The sequence below is a fragment of the Cibotium barometz genome, chromosome 52, assembly GCF_041138505.1.
Source record: "Cibotium barometz isolate CiBa-2024 chromosome 52, ASM4113850v1, whole genome shotgun sequence".
NCBI classification, from domain to species: domain Eukaryota; kingdom Viridiplantae; phylum Streptophyta; class Polypodiopsida; order Cyatheales; family Cibotiaceae; genus Cibotium; species Cibotium barometz.
Window position 1 is genome coordinate 13811770 of NC_141097.1, and position 25638 is coordinate 13837407.

The 25638-nt window shown below is 43.8% G+C and overlaps 1 protein-coding gene across 2 annotated transcripts in view; it reads left to right on the forward strand.

Annotated features, from left to right (window-relative positions):
- The window catches only part of LOC147608830 (HEAT repeat-containing protein), a 128459-nt gene extending 109125 nt beyond the window's left edge, over window positions 1–19334 (forward strand). For both annotated transcript variants that reach the window (XM_086788234.1, XM_086788235.1), the window contains exons 15-20: window positions 61–265; window positions 17785–17890; window positions 18015–18155; window positions 18260–18383; window positions 18482–18598; window positions 18766–19334. In XM_086788234.1, the coding sequence (XP_086644360.1) occupies window positions 61–265; window positions 17785–17890; window positions 18015–18155; window positions 18260–18383; window positions 18482–18598; window positions 18766–19121 (1049 nt within the window). In that variant the 3' untranslated portion in view covers window positions 19122–19334. The remainder of the gene's footprint in view (window positions 1–60; window positions 266–17784; window positions 17891–18014; window positions 18156–18259; window positions 18384–18481; window positions 18599–18765) is intronic.
- Window positions 19335–25638: the final 6304 nt, after the last annotated feature.

The window sequence follows — 25638 nt, forward strand, 5'->3', positions numbered from 1 at the left end:
CATCAAGTTAATTACGAGTTTGCTTTTGGTCGTGTCTGATCTGTTTATGTAATTTTTCAGCATTGAAGCCCAGAACTGACACAGACGAGCGCTTGGCGACTCTGTGTGTCCTTCCACTTCTCTTAGCAGGCGTATTGGGAGCACCGACTATGCAGGAGCAGCTTGCTGTATATCTGAGATCTCTACTGTTGCAACATACTGTTAAACATGGTGCCTTGACTCCTGCACACACTCCAGAGCTGATTGATGCTGTGAGGTTTCTTTGGTATGTTTTAATGTGGAACTTTGAAAGCTACTCTTGATTTTTCTCAGCTATGTTTCTCAAGCAGAAAAGTCATTGATTGGCACCCTATCATGCTCCATGGAAGTGAAAGCCAAATCGTGGTTCATATGATAATGGAGGTACCAATTGGTTTAGGTGAGTCTGAAAAATTAGCAGCAGTTTATGCGAGGAAATGCGGTCTTGAAAGTTGCTGGAAATGAATTTCGGCATAAGCATATCATTGGGCCAAGAGATGGGGCTCTAAAAATGAGCTCAAGGGAGTCTTAGAGCAATTATTTACTCGGACAGCAACACCTTCTATGAGTGCAAGAACAATGGCGGCTGTTCAACTTCCTTGTCGATTTGAAGATTTTCCTAGTTTGTGCCTAGTTCTTTGCAAAACAATCTTATGACCTCTCTTGCTTCAAGATAAGCACTCTCCACAAGCTTGTAGGCCTGCTACATCAACCCTTCCAAATCTAGGTTGTGTTTCTACTTCCTTTGGATTGAGGTGTGGATCTACATGATCAATTGCCAATTTTGGTAGTTTTCACATTTTTCTGTTTTTCTCTCGAAGTTTTCCTTAGCTCAGTTTAGTGTCGATATATAAGATTGGCTTCCTTATTGATGATCCGTTGTATTTGTTTTGTCATATGAGAATACACTCTCTGGACACCAACTCTACAGTAGATTCTTTTACCTCTTCATTGTGTGGTCTCTGTCATATTCTTAAGGAACACAGATGGTTTTTCTGAGTGTCCCTTTCCCTATAGATATCAGGCTGTTAATTTTGAGTAACCGGCATGCATTTACCCAGGGACCTTAAATACTTATCATGCATTACATAATACAAAATGGAATTGAAACATCTGCAAGATACATGCGCTGTGTGTGTCCCTGCTTTGTACACCACGTTGGGGGGGAAGATGGGCCAGATGTTAGGACTGCATACCTGAAAACGCTCCTTGAGTAAAGTTAACATGCTTCGATACCAGCAAGGATGACTGCGACAGATTGTGGTAAGCGGCTCTGCTCTTAGCCACAGGTTCCCTCATGGTTCCACCCCTGGGCATGAGGTCTGGATTGCCCCAAGTCGGCCTCACACCAGATAGCATGAACATATGTCCCATACCGCAGACCTATTTTACCAGTCGAGCTACTGTTGGGGTTGAGACTCCACGCTCCTTGGAGATGTATCCACCTGTGGAACCCTCATTTGGATTCCTCTATGGCGATTACTGAGTTAGATTCATGTCTACATGAATCCAAATAGGAAATTATGTACAGATGGCAAGCGTAACCCTGATCAAATACCATAGCGTCCACTTGAGTTCCAGAGCCCTTACCTTGGCTAGCTTATGAAACTAGATATAATTACCAATGAATCTTTGCTATAGAGCCCAAATTTTATGGACTTGTTTCTCAGAATCATAGTAGCTGGGTGTTTCATAAAACGTGTTTCCTGAATATTTCAGAAACATTTCATACAGATATGCCTTAAAAAATGCCATATATGTTACTTATATGCATATGTAATTTGGTTCAGTGTTAAAAATACACTCTATCATACAAATCATGCATTGCCTGCTTTCAAAAGGTGATGAGCACAGAATTAAAAAAGGCAAAGTTCAAACTTCAGACTTCAAACACATGCAAAATATGTATACAAACTGAAACCTGTCACAAGGCAGGCACGTCTAATACAGAAAACCAATGGCTCAAATTGCAGCATACATTCAACATCCATCACAACATGAGCATGAATCAATACATCTGCCACCATAGACATCATAAATCACATACACATCCTGCAACCACATAAGATAATCTTGCACGACATGGCACTAGGGGCTGAAGTTGGGCCAGCGCCCCCCCCCCCCCCCCCCCCCCGCCCCCCGGTATCTTTATTACCAATAGAGTGTTCTTTTATACAAGAGGCGGGTGCCCGGGAGTTCCACTCCTCAGCCAGCACCAGATTTATCCAAATCTATGGAAAACAAACAATACAAGCTCTCGGTCACCAACTAGAGCAAGGCAGTCACCAACTACCCAATAGAGAAAACAAATCCTTGGTCACCAACCAAGGCCGAAGCAGTCACCAAGTGCTGTCTAGAAAATCGAGCCCTCGGTCACCAACTACGGCCAAAGCAGTCACCAATTGCTGTCCCGTGAAACCAAGCCCTTGGTCACCAACCGGGGCTTAACAGTCACGAACTGTTCCTTAGTTTCACGGCTGTCCACACAATTGTGCAATTCAGCAGCTCCAAACAGGCCCAATACAACACTTAGGCCAATCGGTTTGGTTCCCTTGAAGTTGTGTTGAAGCCGGGCACAACCTGTATCTGTTCCATCTCAAGGAAACCCTTAGAGTATTGCTGAAATCTGCTGTAAATTTTCACAACCAGCCAAAAAAGAAAACAGTAGAGGAAGTCAACTAGCTTTAGGGAGAAGTTAAGCAACTCGACTGGCCCTCTGTGGATTGTGGAAACCCAACCAGCAATAGAAGAGAGAAAACACTGTCGGCCAGCCTTGTAACCTGTTTTTCAACAGCCGACCAGCCCTTTTGACCTCGTTCCATAAGTCGACCAGCTCTGTAGCTCTTGTGCATGGAGTTGGCCAGCTTTTCTACACTTCGTACTGCTGTCCACAGCATAGTTACCACGGAACGTCGTTCCGCCTTCCTGGGACGTCGGAACGCCGTTCCGGGCGAAGGCACGTTCCCGGAACGTCCCGAAACGTTTCGAATTTTTTTTATAAAAAAAAAAAGTTTTGCTTGCAGAAATGTATGTTCATGTCTTGGGGGAGCAAATATTATGAAGCATATTTGGCTATCCGTATACAAAAAGTTACATTTTTTTGTGTCATATGTTGACATGTCATATGATGTGGCGTTCCGCGACGTTCCCGTTCCGCTCCCGTTCTAGCATCCGACGTTCTCGGAACGTTCCCGTTCCACGGTAACTATGGTCCACAGCCCATATATCCTCTACAAACGAAGTCGACCTGATCCATCTGGTTGCCCTTGGCTTGCTCCACACCCCAAAACCCAGAAAAGCAACTCATGTCTGGCAAAAATAGCTCCCAGGGTCACTTTTAGCAACTCGTGCGTTTTTGGTCCATTCGCGGGTGCCCAAACCTAAAAACTAGTCCCAGTTCATTAAAATAGTCCAGCCTGATGTGAACTCTTTTATAAATTATAAGTTTGTCCGCCCAAACTTAATGTATGAACCTGCAACCATAGACAAACAAAGAAATAATAATTAAATAAGGTTGAGTGTGCACACCTACCACTTTGCAAAACACATAAAATTCATCGCCTTAGTCCCAAACAGGTGTGCACACGCGCGTCCACGGGGTGTCCAGGCATCCCCAATGCCCGTGGACATTCACATGCAAAATACCATGCAATGTTTAAGGAAACAAAGCAAGTTACACATGGAAGTGTAGTTCACAGGCAAATGCTTGCGTGCGATGATTGGATTAAATCTCTCAACTTTCCATCTTGTACACAAAAATTGTTGTGACCGTGGGCACCACCGATGCTGGATCCAAATGCTTTACTCACTAAAGCCATTGCCCTTGCATGAGCCCAGCTAACTCACTAGGATCACCAACTCTTCCATGAGTTAACATACTCACTAAACAGAGTCACGAACTCTTTCATGAGTTTATGTAGACACTAGGGTCACCAACCCTTGCATAAATGCATAACTACAGTAGTTAGAGTCACCAACTCTTCTTACTGACTTAGAGTCACCAACTCTAATCACTCATTAAAGTCACCAACTCTTACATGAGTGAATCCATCATGCTCTAGGAAATCCTTTCGCATGGCACAGATCTCTGGAGGATTGTGACAAAACCTGTTGCATAAGTGCTCTCAAAATAGCACTGAGTCCAATAGACTGGAATACAAATGTCCTGAAAAATAAGATGTCGTAGAAATACTGAAAAAACAAATACAAAAGCTCTGGAGTCTTAATCAGGATTCTTGATCCGTCTAAGCTAGGACTAAAGATCCTGATTCTTGAAGGCCTCCTCCTTAGCGTCATTCTTGAAGGCGGCCTCCTTAGGGTCATTATACTCATCTCTCGACTTTGATGTCTGTGACTCTGAATCAGAAGAACTAGAAGATGCTAGCCTAACATCGGTCTCTGTAGCTGCAACACTTGTGGAAGCTCCATCTGCCAGTGCTTGTGTCACACAATCTAGTGCCATGAACTCCTTGTACAACATGGCATACATGTCGCGCTCCTATGAAGCAATCTCTGTAACTAATAGGGGAACTTGATGAATAGACCAATACTTCAAATACCAGAAACAGCATGAAAACACAGCGGAGGAACCATAAACAAAATTAAAAAAACACCGCAGTGAGCCGGAACGACCGGCTCCCCGTAGGATCTTCTTTATTCAGAGAGAAGCTTTTACAATAAACCTGGGTGCGGGTGTATACAGCACTGGATTTTCCACAAAGCATCAACAAATCTCTTGCCCAGATATCTATCTAGTGCCAAGATTAAACACAACACCAAAAGCCATCCGAAAACTGTCTCAAAACAGTCCCATAAATCAGCTCATAAACAGTCCATGAAACAGCCTGGTACGGAGCCAAAAAACAGCCCTGAACTCTGTGCCAAAACAGCCCCAAAACAGTCCAAAAGGGTGTCCAAAAATCTGCCTCAAACAGCCCCAAACCAATTCTGTTCCGTGCGAAATAGTTCAGAGGACAGTACACAGCTGTATGGCCAGTACTGAGTGAGAGAAGCTGCTGTACGGCCAGTTCCTGCTGCAGCCCGACCAACCAGAGAAAGCTACACAGCTATCAGCCTGTTTGCTTCCCTGCACAACCACACGTGTGGCTATAACTGTACGGCCTGTTTGCTGAATTATTACTGTCAGGAAACTGCTGGTCAGCCCATCAAGAGAAAGAAAAGCTGTGCACAGTTGCCAGCCTGACCCGTAAGCAATCAGTGGAAGAAAAGTGTAGGCACGGCCAGCGAAGAAGAGGGAGAGACATCCAAAAACTGCAGCATGCCTCTCATCTCAAGCACCTCCTCCAAAAGATAGCCCCTCCTCCTTTTAATAAAGTTGACCAGCCTAAAAATAGCCTATGCTTTTCTTTTGAGCCAAAAGTGGCAGAACTTGCCCAAAATATCCACTTGATGCTTTGTCCTAGCTTGTTGCCCAAGTTTGTACTAGGCGCCTCTTTTTGTCGAGGGATCCATGCCCAAAAATAATAATAAGCCCAGCCCGTCTTTAATGATGTGTGAACACATCGACTTATAAACATTATAAGTTAAAAATCTCATGGTGCTCATGCTGCATAGCCATCTTTCAGGCCAAACTTTGCAAGGAAATGCTTCAGCTTCCTTCCATGGAAAATCCCTGTACACACCTCGGCCCCGCTCAGTGTGTGAAAACACTGGTCAAGACTGGTGAAGGGACCAAATGGTGACAATCTCTGGTATGTCTTTCACTTTCTCAATGTTGATCTTGTCGACGTTCACGTGGTGCAGCTCGATGGGATTACCTCGTTGTGCTTAATTAGATGGAGGTTGCAGTAGCAATATACCAGCAATATACCAACTGTTCTTATTGCTCCTCTTCTTTGTATGTGGAAGAGGGCCCATGTTCTCTAGTCCCTCTCACAAGGACCAAAGGTGCAATCCTGTGAGGACTTTTAATGCTTGTGTGAGGAGACGGGGAGTTTGTATTGTTGGACCTTCTTGAGGCAATAGGTGCAGTCGTATGATGCACAAATCTAGAGGACCTTCGAGATGCTATAAGTGCTATAGGAGAGGGGCCCAAGGCACTGTATCAAAAGCTTTGCGGAAGTCCACAAAGCATGAGTATAGTCGGTGCGGCCGTCTCCCTTAGCATGCTCGATGATAGTCTGAAGCATGAATATATGATCGAGCGTGGAGAAGGTCCTCCCGAATCCTACTTGCCGTGGTGCTGTGGATCCTTCTCTCTCTTTGCTAGTGTGCTGTTCAAGTATAAATCCATAGAGCTTGGCCAAGATGTGGCCGATCATGATGGTTTTGTAGTTATTAGAATCCATGGGGTCTCCCGCCTTATCGATAGGCACAATAATGTGTGATGTCCAGGTGGGTAGAGAGCCCTATTAAACATATGGTGTAGACAAAAGGTGTACAATGTGTCCATGGAATCGCATCATGGAAAAAAAGACAACATAACAAAAAGAACTAACACTAATTCCTACTCTGCAAACAGAAGTCCTGTGGGGCATCCACGTGCTTCTATAGTCCCTCTTGTGAGTCTCCAATAAGCACTATCTCATTAGCATATAAGAGAGACACAAGAATGCTTGCTAGGGATGCCCCTCTATCTCCCACTCTGTCAATAAAGTCTGAGAGCCCGAAGAGGGTGGGGGATAGCGGGCAGCCCCCTTTCACCCAATAGTACTAGATATCTCCTCTAAGAGTCCTCCAGGGCATCTCACCCTCCCAACCACTCACTCATATAAAGCAATAATGCCCCAAATCATGTCTGATGGAAACCCAAGGATCTGTAGGCACATAGTAGGCAATCATGTGGCACTGTATCAAAGGCTTTGTGGAAATCCACAAAGGCCATCAGCCTTGGCCTGCTCGATGAGGCTCTCTGAGTGTGAAGATGTGAGCACTCCAGGGTGGACACTGGAGAAGGCTCGCATGAACCCTACCTGGCCTGGTGCTCTATGCCTCTCTCTCTCTCTCTCTCTCTCTCTCTGCCAATGAGTTGAGCTCTGTCTCCAGCACAGATCCAATAGCTTGGCCAAGGTATGGCCGATCATGATGGTCTTGTAGTTATTGGGCTCCATAGTGTCCCTAGCTTTGTGTATGGGTGAGATGATGTGTGATGACCAAGTGTGGGGAAAGCCTTCCTAAACATGTAAGCCAAGAGAGGTCGGCTGCATGTGATGGGTGCTTCGATCTAATCCCCTCATGATCTTGGGAGTGGCTGTTTTGGAGTTTCTGGATGGCCTTTTCCACCATGGTTGATGTGAAGAAAGTGGAGGTAGTGGGGCGAGGTTCAGGTGGGTCTCGGAGTGGAGGCTGATTGGGAATATGGTAAAGTGAGTGTGCATAAGTGTGCCAGATGTAAGGATCTGTGATGGGTGTGGGTGGGCGTCGTTCCCTCAACCTATGCCATGCCTTCTCAGAGTTGCCGCTCAAGAAGAGTTGGTATATCTCCCAATATTGCTTTGTCACATATACTCACAAGTGAGAGAGCGGTTAATCCTTTGAGCCGCATCATGCTCAAGGATTTGAGGAGTCGCTACCTCTCGCTCGAGACGAGCACGTCTGGTGCGGCACTTGTCATCATACCAACCATTTTGGGGCATGGTACCTGTCCAAGGCTTAGCATTGGAGTGGGGGGTGTTTGGAAAGCTGGCCATGGCTGCAGAATGTATGGTGTCGGTGAGTTGGGAGGTGAGGGTGGCAAGGGGAACTGATGGTTCCATATCTACCAAACCATGATCAATGTTGTTGGCATATATGTGGTCACATTCATGTGTGCAGTGGATTTTCGTTTAGTGGGAGGTGGGTGGTGGGTGGGGGTGGCGGTGGGCTGCGTGGTGTACAGGCAATGGAGAAGGAGAGGTAGGTGTGGTTGCCTCCAAGAGGGCATGTAGGGATGGTGAACTCAGAGATGAGTGAAGAAAGCTCAAGGGGTCCCATTATATAATCCACCGTGCTCGATCCTCCACTATATGGAAAGCTTGTGAGTCTGCTGGATAGGGGCCACTGTCCCATGCCGTTATAAGTAATGAGACCATGCCAAGAACCCAACTCCAAGAGGTGTGAGAAGCCCGTTGCAATCCTGTGTCCTCTTGGTCAAGTGTTGAAGTCCCCAACGAGAACTTCACCTAGTGCCAACATGGCTGATAGGGTCCTCAAAGCTATATAACTGAGACTACTTACTCTTGGTCCTAGCATTGAAGTCACCAACGAGGAGAACTTCACGTAGTCCCAACATGGCTGAGATCTCATCAAACAATGATGGATAAGGGGACACAATGATGCATAAGGGGACTCCTTCCTCTCCTCTGCCTGAGTGGTTAGGCTGTCCTGACTATCATGTATAGCATATCGCGAAGTATCTAGTGCAAAGTAGCAAACCGCCACATGTATGTATCTGGTGGGTGTAAGCTGTAGGTCCTGAAGGTGCGACCTAAATAGGACTACTACTCCTCCTAACCTGCGGGTATGCCCACGGTAAACTGACTCCCATTGGTTAGGCTGTCCTGACTATCATGTATAGCATATCGCGAAGTATCTAGTGCAAAGTAGCAAACCGCCACATGTATGTATCTGGTGGGTGTAAGCTGTAGGCCCTGAAGGTGCGACCTAAATAGGACTACTCCTCCTCCTGACCCCGTACTCCTCCTGTCCTGCGGGTATGCCCACGGTAAACTGACTCCCATTGGTATCTGTGACACGAGGCAATTCCCTCTCTGAGCTCTGGTGTGTCTCCGTATAGAAGACGATATCTCGTCCTGTAAATGTCTCCTGGAAGCCTCCCACATCTATCCTTTCCTGCTCTACATACATCCACAAATGGGGAATCTTCCACCTTCAGTTTCTTGCATAGCTCCAAGGCATCTGCCTTGGGTGAGCCACCCTTTGCCATATGTGTGATGCGAATGTGTAAGGCCTTACTTTTCCTCCGCTTCTCTTCTTCGAGTGTCTCGTGTATAATGTTCCTCTTCTCTTCCACTATGATGGGTGGGGCAGAGGCTCGATGTTTCTTGACTACTGCTGTCCTCTCCGTCTCTGCTGCCTGTTTTACTACGTCAGTCCATCCCCACACAAGTTCTTCTTTTGTTGCTATCATACTGTCTTGAATCTTTGCCTCTACACTCTTGGTAAGCTTTTCCATGTGTGAGCTCCCCCTTCTCCTTGATAGCGCCTTGGCATTCTTTGAGCTCGTATGTGAGACATTCCACTTGCTCTTTCAGTTGGCTCACCTTGTTGGAGAAAGAAAAAGAGAGAGTTATATTAACGTCTCCAAAAGACCCAAAGGGTCTATGAGACCAAAGGGATGAAATAAGAAAAAGCAACACTAAACTAAAACTGAAAACTGAAAGCTAAGATCTCAGACTTTGAGATCATACAAGATAAAAAATCTAGATTCTACTATGCCAAATATAGGGTACAATAAGTGATGGGACATGGGAGAGCTGAATAAAAACAATCAATCAACCTTGTATGCCGGGCAAGGGCCCATTCAGGATGTCCATCATGGGTGATACAAGAAGGCTAGGGATGTCGATAGTTTGCTGCGAGGATGAGGCTGCTTGAAGGCATGCCATGATCTCCTTAATCTGGGGTGGATGAGCTGGGGGGGTCCGACGCAACGAGTGCGTCTAGCTCTCTGGAGTGTGCATGCCTGATCTGATGCGACTCCCATGGGCTTGCTGTGAGGGGGCACTGTGGTGTAGGCTCCCATATCCACTGTGATGGGCTCTAGTGCCTCTCTATCCACCCCTCTCTGGACTGGAAAAAACTAGTGTGGTAAGCTGAGAGGAGTGTTGGGGGGCGAGGATGTTTGAGTAGTGATTCTCTGTGTCGGTTGAGCTCCAGTAGGAAGAGTCCAAGGCACATCTGATTTGGGTGTCACCAACCTGGACATTTCCCAGTATGAAAAGGGTCTGGTGGACTCCAGGATGTCTAAATATTTGGAAAGTACAAGCTTTGGGAATGGGGGATTATCCTAGAATACAAAGGAATTTTAGGAGAGTTGCTATTTTTGGCCAGACTTCGATGGAAATTCTGTTCGCGTCATTACATCTAGAATTGAGCAGATACCAAGAGTTGGCAAAGTGCCTATGACAGAATGTCTACTAGTTGGGATATTTTTAGAGGTAAAGATTATGGGAGAACCCATCTCTTAGATTGGGACATGTGGCAAGAAAGTGGATCAACGTGAGACAAGTGGCCGCACACGTGTTAGAAATTGGATCAAAGTGAGACAAGTGGCCACACACTTGTCACCACTCCAGCTATTGTGTGGCTCTCCACTTGTCATCATAGCCTTCTCTTTCCATTTTCACTCATGGAGAGTAGAGAGAGAAGAGAATGACAATGTAGAAGATGACACAGTATTGGGTCCCAATACCCACTAAAGCACCCCCCCCCCTCCCCCCTTGTGCAAGCAGGAGTATTTGCTTATATTGTTCTTTGGAGAAATGATGTACAATGCTAAGTACAAATGATATGAATGCCCAACGCAAGGACGAGGAAGACCGTACATCCGCTGAGTATCCAACTATCCCAAGGCTCTGCTGAAGACTCTCCTTGGCCACTGATGCATGTCCGGATAGTTGTAGGACTGCACATATGCTGGCTGAAAGTGAAGAGTATCTTCCTTGTTGCCTGGAGATGAGTTGGAATGCTGAACTGCTGTTGTTCACTGCTGAATACCTGAATGGATTTACGTGGGCTTAAGATAATGTTTTTACACCCCATCTGGTCAGCAGTCGGCTGCCTCAAGAGGTTGTCGGCTGATGCAAATATGTCCCACGACTTGATAATTGCCAGTTGGCTGATGCAAGACTTTGTCGGCTGCAAGAAATGCCCACAACTGGTATTATGCTGCACATTTAATGCTCATATGCCCAGTCGGCTGCCCCACAAGATCTTGGTCGGGCTGTAGCACACCTGTTGGCTGCTGGCTGCTGGCTGGCCCAAGTAGGGGCTGCCTTGGGGCTTGCCCCTTCTATGTGAATGAACCTAAAATGCTTTACATGCATCTAATGCTAAGTTTAACAACTACATGCTTGTGAATGATGCTTTTCTTCAAGTGGCTTAAGAGGATTGATATCTAACTGACCTCTAAAGCTCAGAGACTGACCTACGTAGCTCATGCTTGACTGTCACAATGGGGTCACGGCGTACGGCAAATAATCCGACCCCAATGCAGGGTGCACGTGACATTCCCTCTTGCTTAACTTGGCGGCAGGTTCAGGGCTTCCAAGTAGTCTGCCAACAACTGGGGGTACTCCTGAAAGAACTCTTCATCCAACCAAACTGCTTCATGGGTTCCGCGGTCTTTAAACTTCGTGTAGAACTGTCGTATTCTCGACCGGATCCATGCTTCCATCTGTGGAGGAGGATTTGCTCTAGCTCTATGACTTTAGCTTCGTCTATCATATCTGGTTGTTGCTATATCGTGCAATCCTGGACGTACATATGGCTTCAACCAAGAAACATGAAAGACATTGTGCATAGTCCAACTTTTCGGCAACTTTAACTTTACAGAGACATCACTTAACTTTTGAATGACTGGAATAGGGACGAAACTTCGGAATGATAGTTTGGGACAACGCTTGTCCACTTGCTTTAGCCGTTGTTTCATGATGCGGAGATCATAGTCACAAGAAACGTTTCGAGGTTTTTTTCGTTTGGAGGTTTTTGGGGTTTTGTTTCGTAAGGTTTCGTCCCTCGGCTAAGAAACCGCGAGGTTTCGAAAAATCAATATTTTCATTAATTCTTAAATATTTAAAAGAGCTTATAGAAGCTACCTGAAATTGAAAAACACATGAAACATAAACTTCAAAACATAAGATACATATTACAATTTATATTTCATCATTCATAAAGTCAGGAATTAGGAATCACGAGTCATCAATGATCATTCATAAACCAAGTTACCAACTCAAAACTATCACATAAATCAATGTCAAGACTCAACAGCCATCTCAAAAAGTAGAATAGATAGTAGAATCTGGATACATGACATGAATCCATGAGCAAAAAAGTAGATCAAAAAAGTAAACATAAAGTGTCTCATGAGTCATGTGACAATGTCACATGAAAGTCCACATGATAGCCTCTAGGAGCCTAGAGGCTAGTCCTCTCTAGACTCTCCCTCCTCTGAACCACCAATGTCAGAGATATGAGAACTACTAGAAGAATTGGAGACCTCTAGCTCTCTCTCGTCTGAAGCATCCGAAGGTAGCATCTCTCGCATGAGAAGTGAACCACTGCCACGACCCCGCCTAGCACGGCCACCTCTGCAAGTAACTATAGTACCTCTAGACTGACGGGCGCTACTAGTGGCTCGTCATCTGTATGTCTAGATGTGAGCACTTGAGGATGTACCCACATGATCATCTTGGAGTCGTGGTGAAGGTAGGTCCTCATCAAGATCGCATGGCTCTGTAGTAGCAAGAATGGCACGTGTCACACGTCTGAAGCATGCCACATCTTCCCGAAGGAAATCATATGCTATATCCTTATCTGTGCACCTTTGAATAAATGTGATGAGATCATTCTGCTCACCGCGCTCAAGGCCTCGCTCTAGCTTTGCAAGAACCTCACTGTCAACCTCCTTCACTTTCCATTAGAGAATTCCTCCTCCCTAGATGCTCCCATCATTGCCTTTGAGCTTCTCAAGCAAGCGATGGTTTGCATTGACATACACCAACTTATCTAGTTGGCTAGTGCTAAGTCTGTGACAAATCAGCCACACAAAAAGAGGGTTGGAAGTTGGAACTTGGTCCATAATTCTAATTTCTATCTTTTAAGATTCGTAGTACATACTTTAAAATTTAAAATTTAAAGTTTTGATTCTCAAGACTCTAATACAATGCACATATACCTGTTTCTCTTCTTGGTGTGAATATCTGCGCAAATGCTCCATATGCACTCGGTTGCACCACTCGTGCACTCTTGGGAGAGTACACGAAGAGCCAAGGTTTGCAAACTCGGTGTGAAGCATCCATTTATTTTCCACTAAGAGACGGCAAGCCGTCTTTGCTCCTGCCTCATGGCAACCTCCCGTGCAAACTTGTCATGATCGTGTGTAAAGAGGATGACATCCTTCTCAATCCTATTCATAGTACATACATTCGATTCAAGAATCAACATAGGAAAACTTAAGTTTGTAAGTTCTTATTTGAAACTTGAAAATCTAAAACTTGAGGTAAGAGTAAGACTCAAGACTAAAAGAATTTACGTGGCTTGTTGCTACGTGGAAAAGACTATCCAAGTAGGAAGTCCAGTCAGAAATCAACTTGCGATCATTCCAGTGGGTTGCATCCTTGTACAAAGGATGAAGCATGTATGAAACAATATGGATTGGTTTATGCTTCATCCTTGTACAAAGGATGAAGCATGTATGAAACAATATGGATTGGTTTATGAAACCAATTCCATCTTTCGGTCCAAATGCGAGAGGTCCGAAAGCCTGCTTACACATTGCATTTTAGAAATTTCAATACTATGATACTATCAAGTGGCAAGTAGTCCAATGATCCATTAGTCATGAGTCATGACTCATAAGTCATGACATTGATGATTGATCATTGCATGCACCAATTTGAATAGCAAGAGAGTTGCAATTGCATACCTGTCCCTCGACAAAGCTCTACATGTCATCATGGATTGCCTAAGGCGTTGCATGTAGTGGTACAATAAGCTCATGGTGCACCCCTCATGATCAAAGAGTCGTAAGATGAAATAGAGGGGTGCAACGGCTTGCCTAATAGCCTCAGTCTCATCCCAAAAGTCCATGCTCAAGATGTATTCTACAATGAGATGAGCATCAGGCTTTCGACTTCCAGTCCACATTTCCCACTCCTCACTAGAAACAAGCCGACGCAAGGAGTCTTTGGTTTGCACCATCCTGAAATGGATTATGCGAGAAAATAGAGTCATAAATTACAACATTAAATTCATGTTAAGAGTGACTTAGTAGAGATAAAGATGACATTCATGAATCATGACTTAAATTGTAATTTTCATACCTCTGAAGCACAAGAAAGAGATAGCCGAAGCGAGTCTTTGCCGGTTTCACAAGATCATAATGGCAAATCCCTCTAAAAAGGGCCAAAGCTTGTGTCTTGCGAGTGATGAACTTTATGATGCGCATAGCTTTCTCCAAGATGGGCTCTACCCAACTAAGTGATGCCACATCCTCCATCATCAAATCAAGAGAATGAGAAGCACATGGAGGCCACACAATGGTTGGATAATCCCTTTCTACAAATTCTCCCATCTTTGTGCAATTTGAACCATTGTCTGTGATGACTTGGATCAACGTGACAATGTACAACAAGGCCTTCTTGATACCTTTATGTGGTGAGAATCTTTAGCATCAACTTTAGAGAGAGAGAGAGAGAGAGAGAGAGAGAGAGAGAGAGGAGAATGAGAATGTAGAAGACGACACAGTATTGGGTCCCAATACCCCCGGAATGGCTCCCTTGCAAGTAGGAGTATTTGCTTTTATTATTCTTTGGAGAAATGATGTACAATGCTGAGTACAAATGATATGAATGCCCAATGCAAGGACGAGGAAGATTGTGCGTCGGCTGAGTATCCAGCTATCCCGAGGCTCTGCTGAAGACTCTCCTTGGCCACTGATGCAAGTCTAGAAAGCTGTAGGACTGCACATGTGCTGGCTGAAATTGAAGAGTATCTTCAATTTTGCCTGGAGATGAGTTGGAATGCTGAACTGCTGTTGTTCACTGCTGAATACCTGAATGGATTTGTGTGGGCTTGAGGCAATGCTTTTATACCCCATCTGGTCAGCAGTCAGCTGCCTCAAGAGGCTGTCGGCTGATGCAAATATGTCCCACAACCTAATAATTGCTAGTCGGCTGATGCAAGACTCTGTCGACTGCAAGCAATGCCCACAACTGGTATTATGCACAGTCGGCTGCACATTTAATGCTCATATGCCCAATCGGCTGGCCGCTGCCCCACAAGATCCTGGTCGGGCTGTAGCACACATGTTGGCTGCTGGCCGACTGCTTGGCAAAACTCTTGGATGCCTTTGCAAGGCTTAGCCCAAGTAGGGGCTGCCTTGGGGCTGGCCCCCTTCTATGTGAATGAACCTAAAATGCTTTACATGCATCTAATGTTAAGGTTGACAACTACATGCTTCTGAATGATGCTTTTCTCCAAGTGGCTTAAGAGGACTGACATCTAACTGACCTCTAAAGCTTAGAGACTAACCTACGTAGCTCATGCATGACTTTCCCTGGACTAAGGACTCACATTGGGGTCACGACGTACGACAAATGATCCTAGAAAAGGTTCTACTTCTGTACAAATGCTGCACTGATGATCATGCCAGTGTGTCACTATGTACCCGAGTGCAGGGTTCACGTGACACTTTAGCTCTAGGATCGAAAATGGTACCTATGTGGAACAATTTAGGCAATGATTCCACCAACTTTGGTATCCATTGGATTTTATATCTCGTTTGATTTTGGTGGATGACAAAGCTATCTAGGCAACTCAATGTCCCCATGTCACTTATGTTTGGTGGTTTTCTTTTTCCTTCATGCTCTTTGCCTCTTGCTTGATACAGTCTACAAATGGCCCTAAGAAAACGCTTTCACATGATTAGCCCCAAATAAATGAGAACTGGTAATTAAAACCACTCTGTCAAAACCAATGAGGTGATAGACCAAGTGGTGAAGGTGTTTGCCTAGAACCAGGAGGTCTAGGGTTCAAAACCCCACAAGGTGCTTCCTTGGTGGCATTGCCTAAGGGCAGGTGCCCACATAGGCGGTGAAAAATGGTAACTATGGGAGTATCTTGGGCCGAAGGCTAGTTGAAAAAAAAAACCCACTTTGTCAAGACTACAAGATTGATGTGATGAAGGACAAGTTTAGCAAACCCCCACCCCCCTCCCCCAAAAAAAAAGAAAAAAGAAAAAAAAACCTGCTTAAATACAAGCTAGATAGTCTAAAAAATAATGAATTTGGAGCTAATTTTGACTCTAATCAAGTTGCGTCTCATTTTTTTAAAACCCCTGGTAATATTTCTCCCTTCTAGAGAGTTCTTCTATGTCTGCATACAAGGCATGGTAGGGGTGGTCTTAGTGGAGAGAGAAAAAAGGAAAGAAATATATATTAAGCGTCTACTAAAGACCCAATGGGCTTATGAGACCAAAGTGATACAATAATGTCCATGGCATATCTCGTCATGCAAGAGGGTGGCCGCAAGATCTGAAATAGTGAAGAGAGTTTGAGAAGAAGAGGCCTCCATCGTGCGTCGGTGATGTGTAAGGATTACATCGATATGGGCCTGATGGGCTGGTGGTGGTTGTGATCCAGGGGCCGAGGTCGTCTCGCAGCTCAGAGCATTGTGGCTCGCAGTAGAGTGACCCCTATGCTCTTGGATACTGTCCTGGTCTGATGAAGTGCCGGATCTTCTGTTGGAGTAGGTACATTATTCTGGGGTTGGAAGAAGTTGGTAATCCTGAGCTGGGCTGAACTAGCTCGTGAGGTCTGTGCTATGAGGAGGCTCTCTCTTCTGGTGGAGTAGGACTATTAGGGGTGTATGGTATGCGACATATATCCCTTTTAGGATGCTAAGCCAGTTTATTATATGGTCTTTAGCTTAGGGAGGCTTACCATACATAGTATCCTATTTGTAGCCCTATGGTGTGAGTCCACCCTTTCCCTCATGATATTATTAATGTGGTGTAACCATGGATTATAGGCACATAGATTGCTTCAGGGATATGCTTATGTGTGTGTGGATCTTGAGTAGTGGATCTTGAGTAGACACTCAAGATCTTGAGTAGACACTCAAGTGAAAGTGATTCTTGCTTTGGGCTGTTTCAAGTAATGCCATGAAGATGTTTCAATACGAGTTTCTTTTTGTATAAAAAAATTATCATACTGATAAAATGGCTCCTTTCTATTATATTAATGAACTATTGGGACAAACTAATTAATTTGTAGGGGTATATCTTTGTCAAGCTTCCTAATAGAGGGTATATCTTAAGGGTATATATCTTAGTCAAGCTTCCTTATAGAGGGTATATCTTAAGGGTATATATATATCTTCTCAAGCTTCCTTACAGAGGGAGGTACATTATTCTGGGGTTGGAAGAAGTTGGTAATCCTGAGCTGGGCTGAACTAGCTCGTGAGGTCTGTGCTATGAGGAGGCTCTCTCTGTGTCGTCATAGCTCCAGCAAGAACAAGCCCAGGCATCTCTGGTCCGGATAATCCATGATACGGCTAATAGGACCGAACCCCTCTCTGAAAAGGCAATGGTAACTCCCTCTGATTTCATAGTAGACTGAGCATTGGCATACATAATGCTCCTCAGACTCCAGCTCTCTGCTGCATAATCTGCAAATCCCCTAGGTATCCTTGCTGCTTTGCTGGCCTCGATCTCTAGGGTATGGGATGAAACTCGGAGTTGACGAATGGCAATCCTCATGGCATGAGACATAAAGGTATCCATGTAGCCTGGTCTCTGTATGAAATGATCCCGATAATACTATATCTTGACGGGCAAGGGCCCATCCTCTGTGAGCCTACTAAGGAAATGATCCCAATAATACTGCATCTTGACGGGCAAGGGCCGTGCCGGGTTAATCCAAGTGTGCCTAATGTGTGCCTGAAGCAAATCATTATATTAATGTCTTCAAAGACCCAAAGCGTCTATAAGACCAACATGAGAGAGATGCTAAACAAGTGTTCTGATTAAAAATGAACTTGAGATGTAATTTAGTGTTCTAACATTCTTATTGCTTCGCTTTGCAGCACTTGTGAAGAGCAACACGCTGTAATTGTGGGCGTCCTGTGGGAGCTGGTGGTCAACTCGAATGCAGACGTGAAAATTAGTGCAGCTAGCATAATGAAAGTTCTTGTCAGTACCTGCTTTCATTTGTGTACTTATATGGCCGGCTGCCTATATTGGCTTTCCAATGCTTGAGTTCTATTTAAGTATCAGATATGCATCCATGACAAAAAAAAAAATTGTGAGAATGCAGGTCCCATATGTAGACATAAGGATTGCAACTCATGATATACTGCCTGCACTAGTCACTCTGGGTTCCGACCCAAATCTTCTGGTGAAATATTCAAGCATTGAGGCATTTGGTTCCGTGGCTCAACATTTCAAAGATGATGTGGTATGTTATTTGATTGATTCAAACAAGTTACAAATCTCATGCACTTCTTGTTTAAGTGTTCTTAAGGGATGCCATCAGCCTCATCAGCCTCTTGCTTTGGCCAGATCATGGACAAAATTAGGGTGCAGATGGACGCTTTCTTAGAAGATGGCTCGCATGAGGCTACTGTGGCAATCATACGCACATTAGCTGTTGCAGTCCCCCTGACTACTTCTAGCCTAAGGGATTATATCCTTTGAAAGATGTTGTCTTAGTTGTTTTCTCCTGCTTTTAGCAATGTCCCATGTACACACTCTTCGAATAATGATTCACTTGACGAGGCACACATCTTCTTCAAAAGCTTTTGGTACTTACAGGGGTAACAACACAGGGAGCTACTCTTATGCGAAGACGGGAGAAAGCTGATGCCTTCTGTGAGGCAATACGTGCCTTGGATGCTACCGGTAACATCTCTACACCTTGGAACAGGGTCTCATGTGGCTTCTTTTCTCTTGTGCCAACTCAAGGGCGCACATTCAAGCCCACCTTTCCAAAAACAGACTTTGTTTTGTGGTAATTTTTGCAAGTGATAATCATAAGTCTGATCTGGCTAATCCAGCTTGTTTTGCAGATCTCTCTCTTACAAATGTGAGAGAGCTATTTCTACCAGTGATTCAGAACTTGCTGAAGGACCCTGATGCTCTTGACCCGGCTCATAAGGAAGCATTGGAGCTGATATTGAAAGAAAGGTCGGGTGGAAGATTGGAAACCATTACGAAGGCCATGGGCAATCACCTAAGCTTTTCTGGGGTGACTAGTCTTTTTGGAGAGACTGGGTTCTTGGCCAAAAAAGAAACTTCGGATTCAATTGAGCCACCTAGTCCCCAGAAGCCGCCTGCACAAGAAGAGGGGCGATTGTTCAACCGATTTATGAGGGGTAATTTTGGGGATATGATTAGAGGAAGAGGGAAAACCATTGATGAGTAATTTGTGACTGGTGTAGGGTTGGGCTTTGTAACTCACAGCATGTAACCACTAGGAGTAGTGTATATGAAATCTCATTTTTTCCCTTGTACAGAGAGATGGGTTTTCTCCACGTCTTGCTATGAGTCAAAAAGGATATTCTCGGGATCATCACATGAGGAAAGCCCATGATGTGTCACTCCTTTCTTAGTCATGATAATCTTGTTTGAATCCTAATGTTGATCTTAATTTCCTTCAAGTTGTATGGTAGATTAGGTGAATAATCACAAGAACGCTATATTTTCAACCAGACCAGCTGGATCCCTGGCCTGCCCAATTCCTAGTCACGTTTGAAGAAGCGCTTCAAGGTTGTGGATGTTCTTCGTTCTTGTACGCCATTCTTCTCTGCCCTTTTCATTTAGAATCAAAGTCTTGTTCACTTATGGGTCTCCAGATGGTCCGGTGAGGAAATACAGTACATTCCATTAGAAAAACAACGTTCATTGTGTGTTATCTACGAGATTCATCATGTGATCCACCATGAGAGAGAGAGAGAGAGAGAGAGAGAGAGAGAATATCTTTACACGAATCCATGAAGTAATTCTATTATGAAACAAAAAAGATGAATCAACTAGCTACCTGAAAGTTGCAAAACAACCTTGAAATGCTTGAAGTAGGTATTTTGATATAAATGATCATGGTATGGTTGTAAGCATGTGGTGTGATTTCTGAACCTTTTTCGATTGGGAGTTGGTGTCATTGTTGTTGAGGTTTCTTATTTTGTGCTGTCTTAGAGTTTCTTTGGAATCCACACTTTTATAATATCTTTGAGCTTGCAACAAGGTCTTTGGAACCTACAACATTTGAGTTGGAAGAGGTGATTGTCCAGCTTTTTGGGGATCTCTAGAGGATTTCTTGGATCTGTAGTTGCAATGTAGAGGATCACCTTGGTCCAATGAACCTTGGTTGTCTAACCCATGGAAACGAGAGAGAGAGAGAGAGAGAGAGAGAGAGAGAGGCCTTATGTATATAAGGAGGGCATCAAAAAGAGGGGATTATTTTTTGTGTAAATAAAAATGTGTGTGATGTTGCAACTTTGAAACAGTAAATACTTATGCAAAAAGTCACTGTTATTATAAGGTTTAAGGAACTTACGCAAAAATAAAGGCTTCATTGCTAGAGAGCTCTAGCTCAAGCGGTTGTGATTGGACTTGCTAAATAGTAGGTTCTAGGTTTGAAATTTGGCATGATAAGTTAAGTGTGTTTAGATAAATAAAAATTATTCCATGTATGCAATCAGACACGGATTTACATATATAGATACATGTTTGTGATAGGAATGTTGTCAAAGATGTGACCATGAAAATGGAACCTCTCAAAGAAGCTTCTTAGGGCATCTTCTAGTTGCTATTGAAACAAAAATGAAATATGAAATCAGTGGGTGTTGTAGCATAGTGGTGTTAATAGAGAATTATATAGTCTACTAGATGCACGAGTGTACTCTTTTTCATTGTAATGATAGTAAAGAATAGATGGTGCACCATACATGTGCCCATGAAACCTGTTTATGATTAGCATTTACTCTTCTTGGATCTTTCTTGATGCTTCCTCTAACTTGTTCACCTTCTCTTGTGTGCCTCTTCTAGATGTGTTGGGTCCTGACAAACTTATATTGAGCTTCAACACACCTTTCAAGGTTATCTAAAGGATTGTCAACCATCAAAATAATTCAAGAATTTGATCATTAGCATTTTAATCCATATCAAAACCACCATTTTTGATGGAATGATTAGCTTGCATTTTTTGCTTACTTTGTTGCTTTTCATCTTAAGCTTTCTTCCAGCATATTTAAAAGCGTGATGACCCATCTTATCACAATAGAATCATTGAGCATCTCTCATGGTTGGTTTAGAGATTGTTCATGAAGTGTGATGTGAAACAGTCCTAGATCTATCACCCCAGTTAACTATTTTAAAATGTTGATATGTGGTCTTAAGTTTAGCCCAAACTTTTGGGATGTAAGGGATTCCATAAATTGTGCGCTTGGGAGATACTTAAAGTCTCCAAGATGTCATTCAAGTTTCATGTGGGTGTTCCTTAATCCAAGCTCATATTGAGGAGCAGTGTCATGAACAAAGTTGTCCCATCAAAGTATGTAAAACTTGAAACAACCCCCCCCCCCCTTGCGGAAGTTGACATCTTCATACACCAATCCTTGATTTATGTAAGAAAGTGGTCTCTATTTAGGATCATCTTGAATGGGAGTGTGTTAGGTTAGACCCATGTCACATGGTTGTTGAGATGAAAAGAGTGGTTATTGATAAATATGCTCACTTTTGGTCACTCTCATTATTCTAGTCTATTTATTCGAGAAGGTGCATATAAATTCAATGAGATGCCATCCATTGTGTGGTCCATGTATATGAGTAGAAATGTTACATTGAGCACTAAACTCTAGAGAAGAAGATAGTACGATTCATATTAGTTTCTTTATCCGCGATTGTATCTCTCATTTGATGGATTTTTAAATGTATACATTAATGTGCATTAAGCAAAGCACAATTTTTTGCATCCCTAGCATTGTCATAGGTTGATGTTTCATAGGTCAAGGGAGTATCACAAATAAGTAGTTGCCTATTGAAAAAGTTAGACAATTATCCCATATGCTATGTATAAAAATAGCACCAAAGAGCTTCCCGAACGATACAGTTACCGCTCCCTTACCTTCTCATCCCAAAGAGTTTGTGCAATGACAGAGTGGTGCGACCTAGCAAGCACTCCTCTTCACCCAAGCCAATCGTGCCCACTTGGAGACACTTAGAAATATTGCTCACACTTAATGACCAGCTAGCTAGTAAGTACAAGCTCTCAAGGCTGACTCTAGGATCCACTATCTAGAACAAGAGTTGGAGCTTATGCACACAAAGGAGGGTACAGAGAGCGGAACATACCCACGAAACCCTAGCGCATGCAAGGTTCAAAAGGGCTACTATGGCCCTGCATGAGGCCGAAACCCTAGCGCATGCAAGGCTCAAGCTCATGGACGAGTTCCAAAACCAACTTTTAGAGTAGCACATGGATTTCAAGAGAGCTGTTTTGTGGAAGCCAAAGCCATGACCATTTTTGAGCTAGAGTAGCAACTAACAGAGGCCAAAGCTAGGCAACAACATGAGCAAGTCCTACCCAAAGTTGAAAAAAAGGTTGCTCTCTTGATGGATGCAACCACCAACATAGTGGGCCTTACAGCCATCGTCTAGTCACTTGGAATTGTAGCGTCAAAACCTCCAACTCAACCTCCTTTAGCATAATATTTGCATAGATGAGGGCATCCCCACCTCATCTTTTCAGACCATCCTCCCCAAAGCACTTTGAGCCTCCCACCTATGCTATTTTTTAAGAACAAGATCTCACTGAGCCTTATACCATCTTCCGCCCTCCCCATTACATCCTCTACCTCAATCTCCAGGGATGGTGTTGCATCCTCACATTCTCTGATTGCCTAAAGGAAGGTGAATTCCTTGAGTTGTTCATCCCCGACGACTTGTGCCCCAACCTTGCATTGATAACCATCATCACCACCAATGCCATCCAGTGTGGATGCACACTAATGCTAGCACGCGGTGTGATGACACCTATTGACATTTAACATCGAAGGGCAGCATGGTCTACAAACCCATTAGAATTCCCCTAGTGTTGTACCACCAAATATGGAAGCAACTCCAACTCATGAAGACTAGCTAGCGACACTTGTTCATATGGCCTAACCCTAGGATGTCTCAAATGATGAATACAGGAAAGCACATGATTCTATAGTTTGATGAAACCATCACCATTCATAAAGGAAGATCATGAGGAAAACAGTGTGACGATGCCTTAGATACAGACAAAGACAGTAGTAACATGTCAGGCAGCCAATGTCAGGCAGCCAGGAGCAAGCAGCAAAGGAGCACCTTGCAGTCTCAGAAGCCGATGGGCTCGAGTGAGGCACATGAAGACCCTTCTCCTTCATTTTATACACCAATTACAGAAGCTTTCTCGATCACAACTGCAAAACTTCATGCCAAACCATCAACCGCAATTTCCCTCTCGTATTGCCTCCACTTCAACACCCATTGCAACTCTGCTAATGGTTACACCCCCTGCCTCTCCAACACCACCATCCCCAGCTTTGTCTCCCCAAACACCCCCACCCATTACCTCCTTAGGGGAATTCCTAAATGGACTCACAAAGGCCTCCACCTCGTAAGTCGACCGCCCCTCTTAAGGGGCAACCTTATTTTTAAAAAGATTGGAAGGAGAGATCCCAACACCTCCAATGGGGGAGCATAAATAGATGTCCCCCCTTGACCGTCCTTTCAATTGGCAAGACCCATTGGACATCCTTGACATTGATCAAGTAATTCGAATCCTGCAACACATGCATAATCCAAACCTAGATCTTAATAGGATCACGGATTGCCTAGACCTCTCTAAGTTTATCTAGAGGAAAACTTTAACCTATGATCAAGGGCACATCGCAAAAGGGACCATGGAGGTGGATATAGAAAGCCGTCGTCTAAAGTCGACCAAATCATGCAGGGGGAGTAACCTATTTGGTGGCGGCCGTTTCTTCTCAAGCCCAAATTTATGAAAGAGTACTATCATGCTCCCCGCTACCCTTGAGTTAGCACATTCACTTCAAATCCCCAATCAAATGACAGTGGGCTTGGTAACTCTTTGAAAGATCTAGAGAAGAACCCAAAATTACAATTGAATTTCCTATTAATACCTCCACCTTGGCCATCTATCCTTCTTTACAAGGTCTGGATGCTTCTTTGCACCATGTGAAAATTCATCCAAGATTATGATCGAGTGTCCAACCCCGACATCATAATCACCATCGCTTCTTTTGCCTAACCATGGCCCTTTCTGGTGGAATTTCTAGATTGGCACAGTTTTGATAAAGGTCCCCAAGGCCTTGCCTTTGACATCAACAAATGCCTAACACTTCAACAAGTACTCGACTTCTGTACGCCAATACAATGGATGTAAGGCTGGTGGCTACTCACCTTTGAAGATGTGTTCAAGATTACCTTCTGGACCTCCCACAAAGCCTTCCATTGCGCCACCCAATACTCAAAGTCCTGCTTTCGACTTCTATGAGAACTATAGTGGCTTCTATCGTTGACTCCCATTATGCTTCACTACCGATTTTGAGGACAAAATCGTGATTAGGGAGGGGGATATGTTAATGACATTGGTTAACATTACTCTAAACGCACGGTAACACTCTCTTTGTACCATGCAAAACATTTCATGTCAATGATTACAGGAAATCTCCAAGCTTACGACTTGTGTAATGCCAAAAAATAGTCAACACTAAGCTTACGACTTGTGTAATTTTGATAGTATAGACTTGACTTGAAAATTAGCCTAGACTAGTATTTGGCCCCATGGCATTACTTGGGCAGTTGGCCATTGTAAATACGATCCTTCTATATAACACATTTTACCGAATGAGAAAATACATAATCCCATACTCACAATTGAGTTTGAGTCTTTCTCGCCTCTTATGATTGATTCTTGTTTGTGTGCTCTCTTCTCTTTGATGTATGCTTTCTTGAGGATTGTGTGTGGTGTGTGATGGTGTGATGGTGTGATGGTGCTAGCTCTCTTCTCGAGGAGTGTCATTTGCATAATCTTTTTTTGCGCTTTTCAAACCTCTTTGTTGCATAAAGTTGATAAATAATGAATCTTAAGAAGCATTTTTTGGCCTAAAGAAACAAAACAATAAGTCTCCTATAGCCATGTTGCTTAATTAGTTGATATCTCTAATTTAACATCTTATAGTAGTTGGTGTGCAGCGGTTGAAGATGAAGATTCACAAGTTGTGTTGCTTGGTAGTTAACCAAAAGCATATTCTAGGTTCATGAAATCCATGCATTTTCCTTATGGTCGTACTTTTGTAAGCATAGTTTTATATGCTACATATTATTTCTATCCTACACATGCATATGTGGCAAAGTCTACAAGGGCAAGTTGATTGTTGCTTGTGCTAAAGAAGAGTCATTAATTAATCATCTAGACTAGCCCTTAAGGTGGGGATGCGCATCCACACGTCGCATGGGATGCATGTGGTGATGATCTATGTCTGTGAGGTGGTCTTAAAATTTAGTGAGTTGCACCAATCTTGAGTGGATGTGGATCTAGACCATCCCTTAAGGTAGGGATACCAACACATGGATGGCATGGGATACATCTGGTGATGATCTACGTCTATGAGGTGGTTTGAAAATTTGAAGGCCTCATGCTATGGTGGTGCGCATGTATATCTCTCCCAAGCTTGGGGTGGTAGAGTAGCAAGCCTATGTTTAATCCCCAGTCAAGGTAACCTCAGATAGTAAACAAATTAACTCCTAAAATGTGCAAGAATGGCAACAAGGGACAATGTGAGGAGCCCTCTTCTTCTTGCGATTACGGTGGTACATGTGCTTGTGTGTGTGAGAGAGAGAGGGTGGGTGCGTGGGGGAGAGAGAGAGAGAGAGTGAATAGAAAAACAATA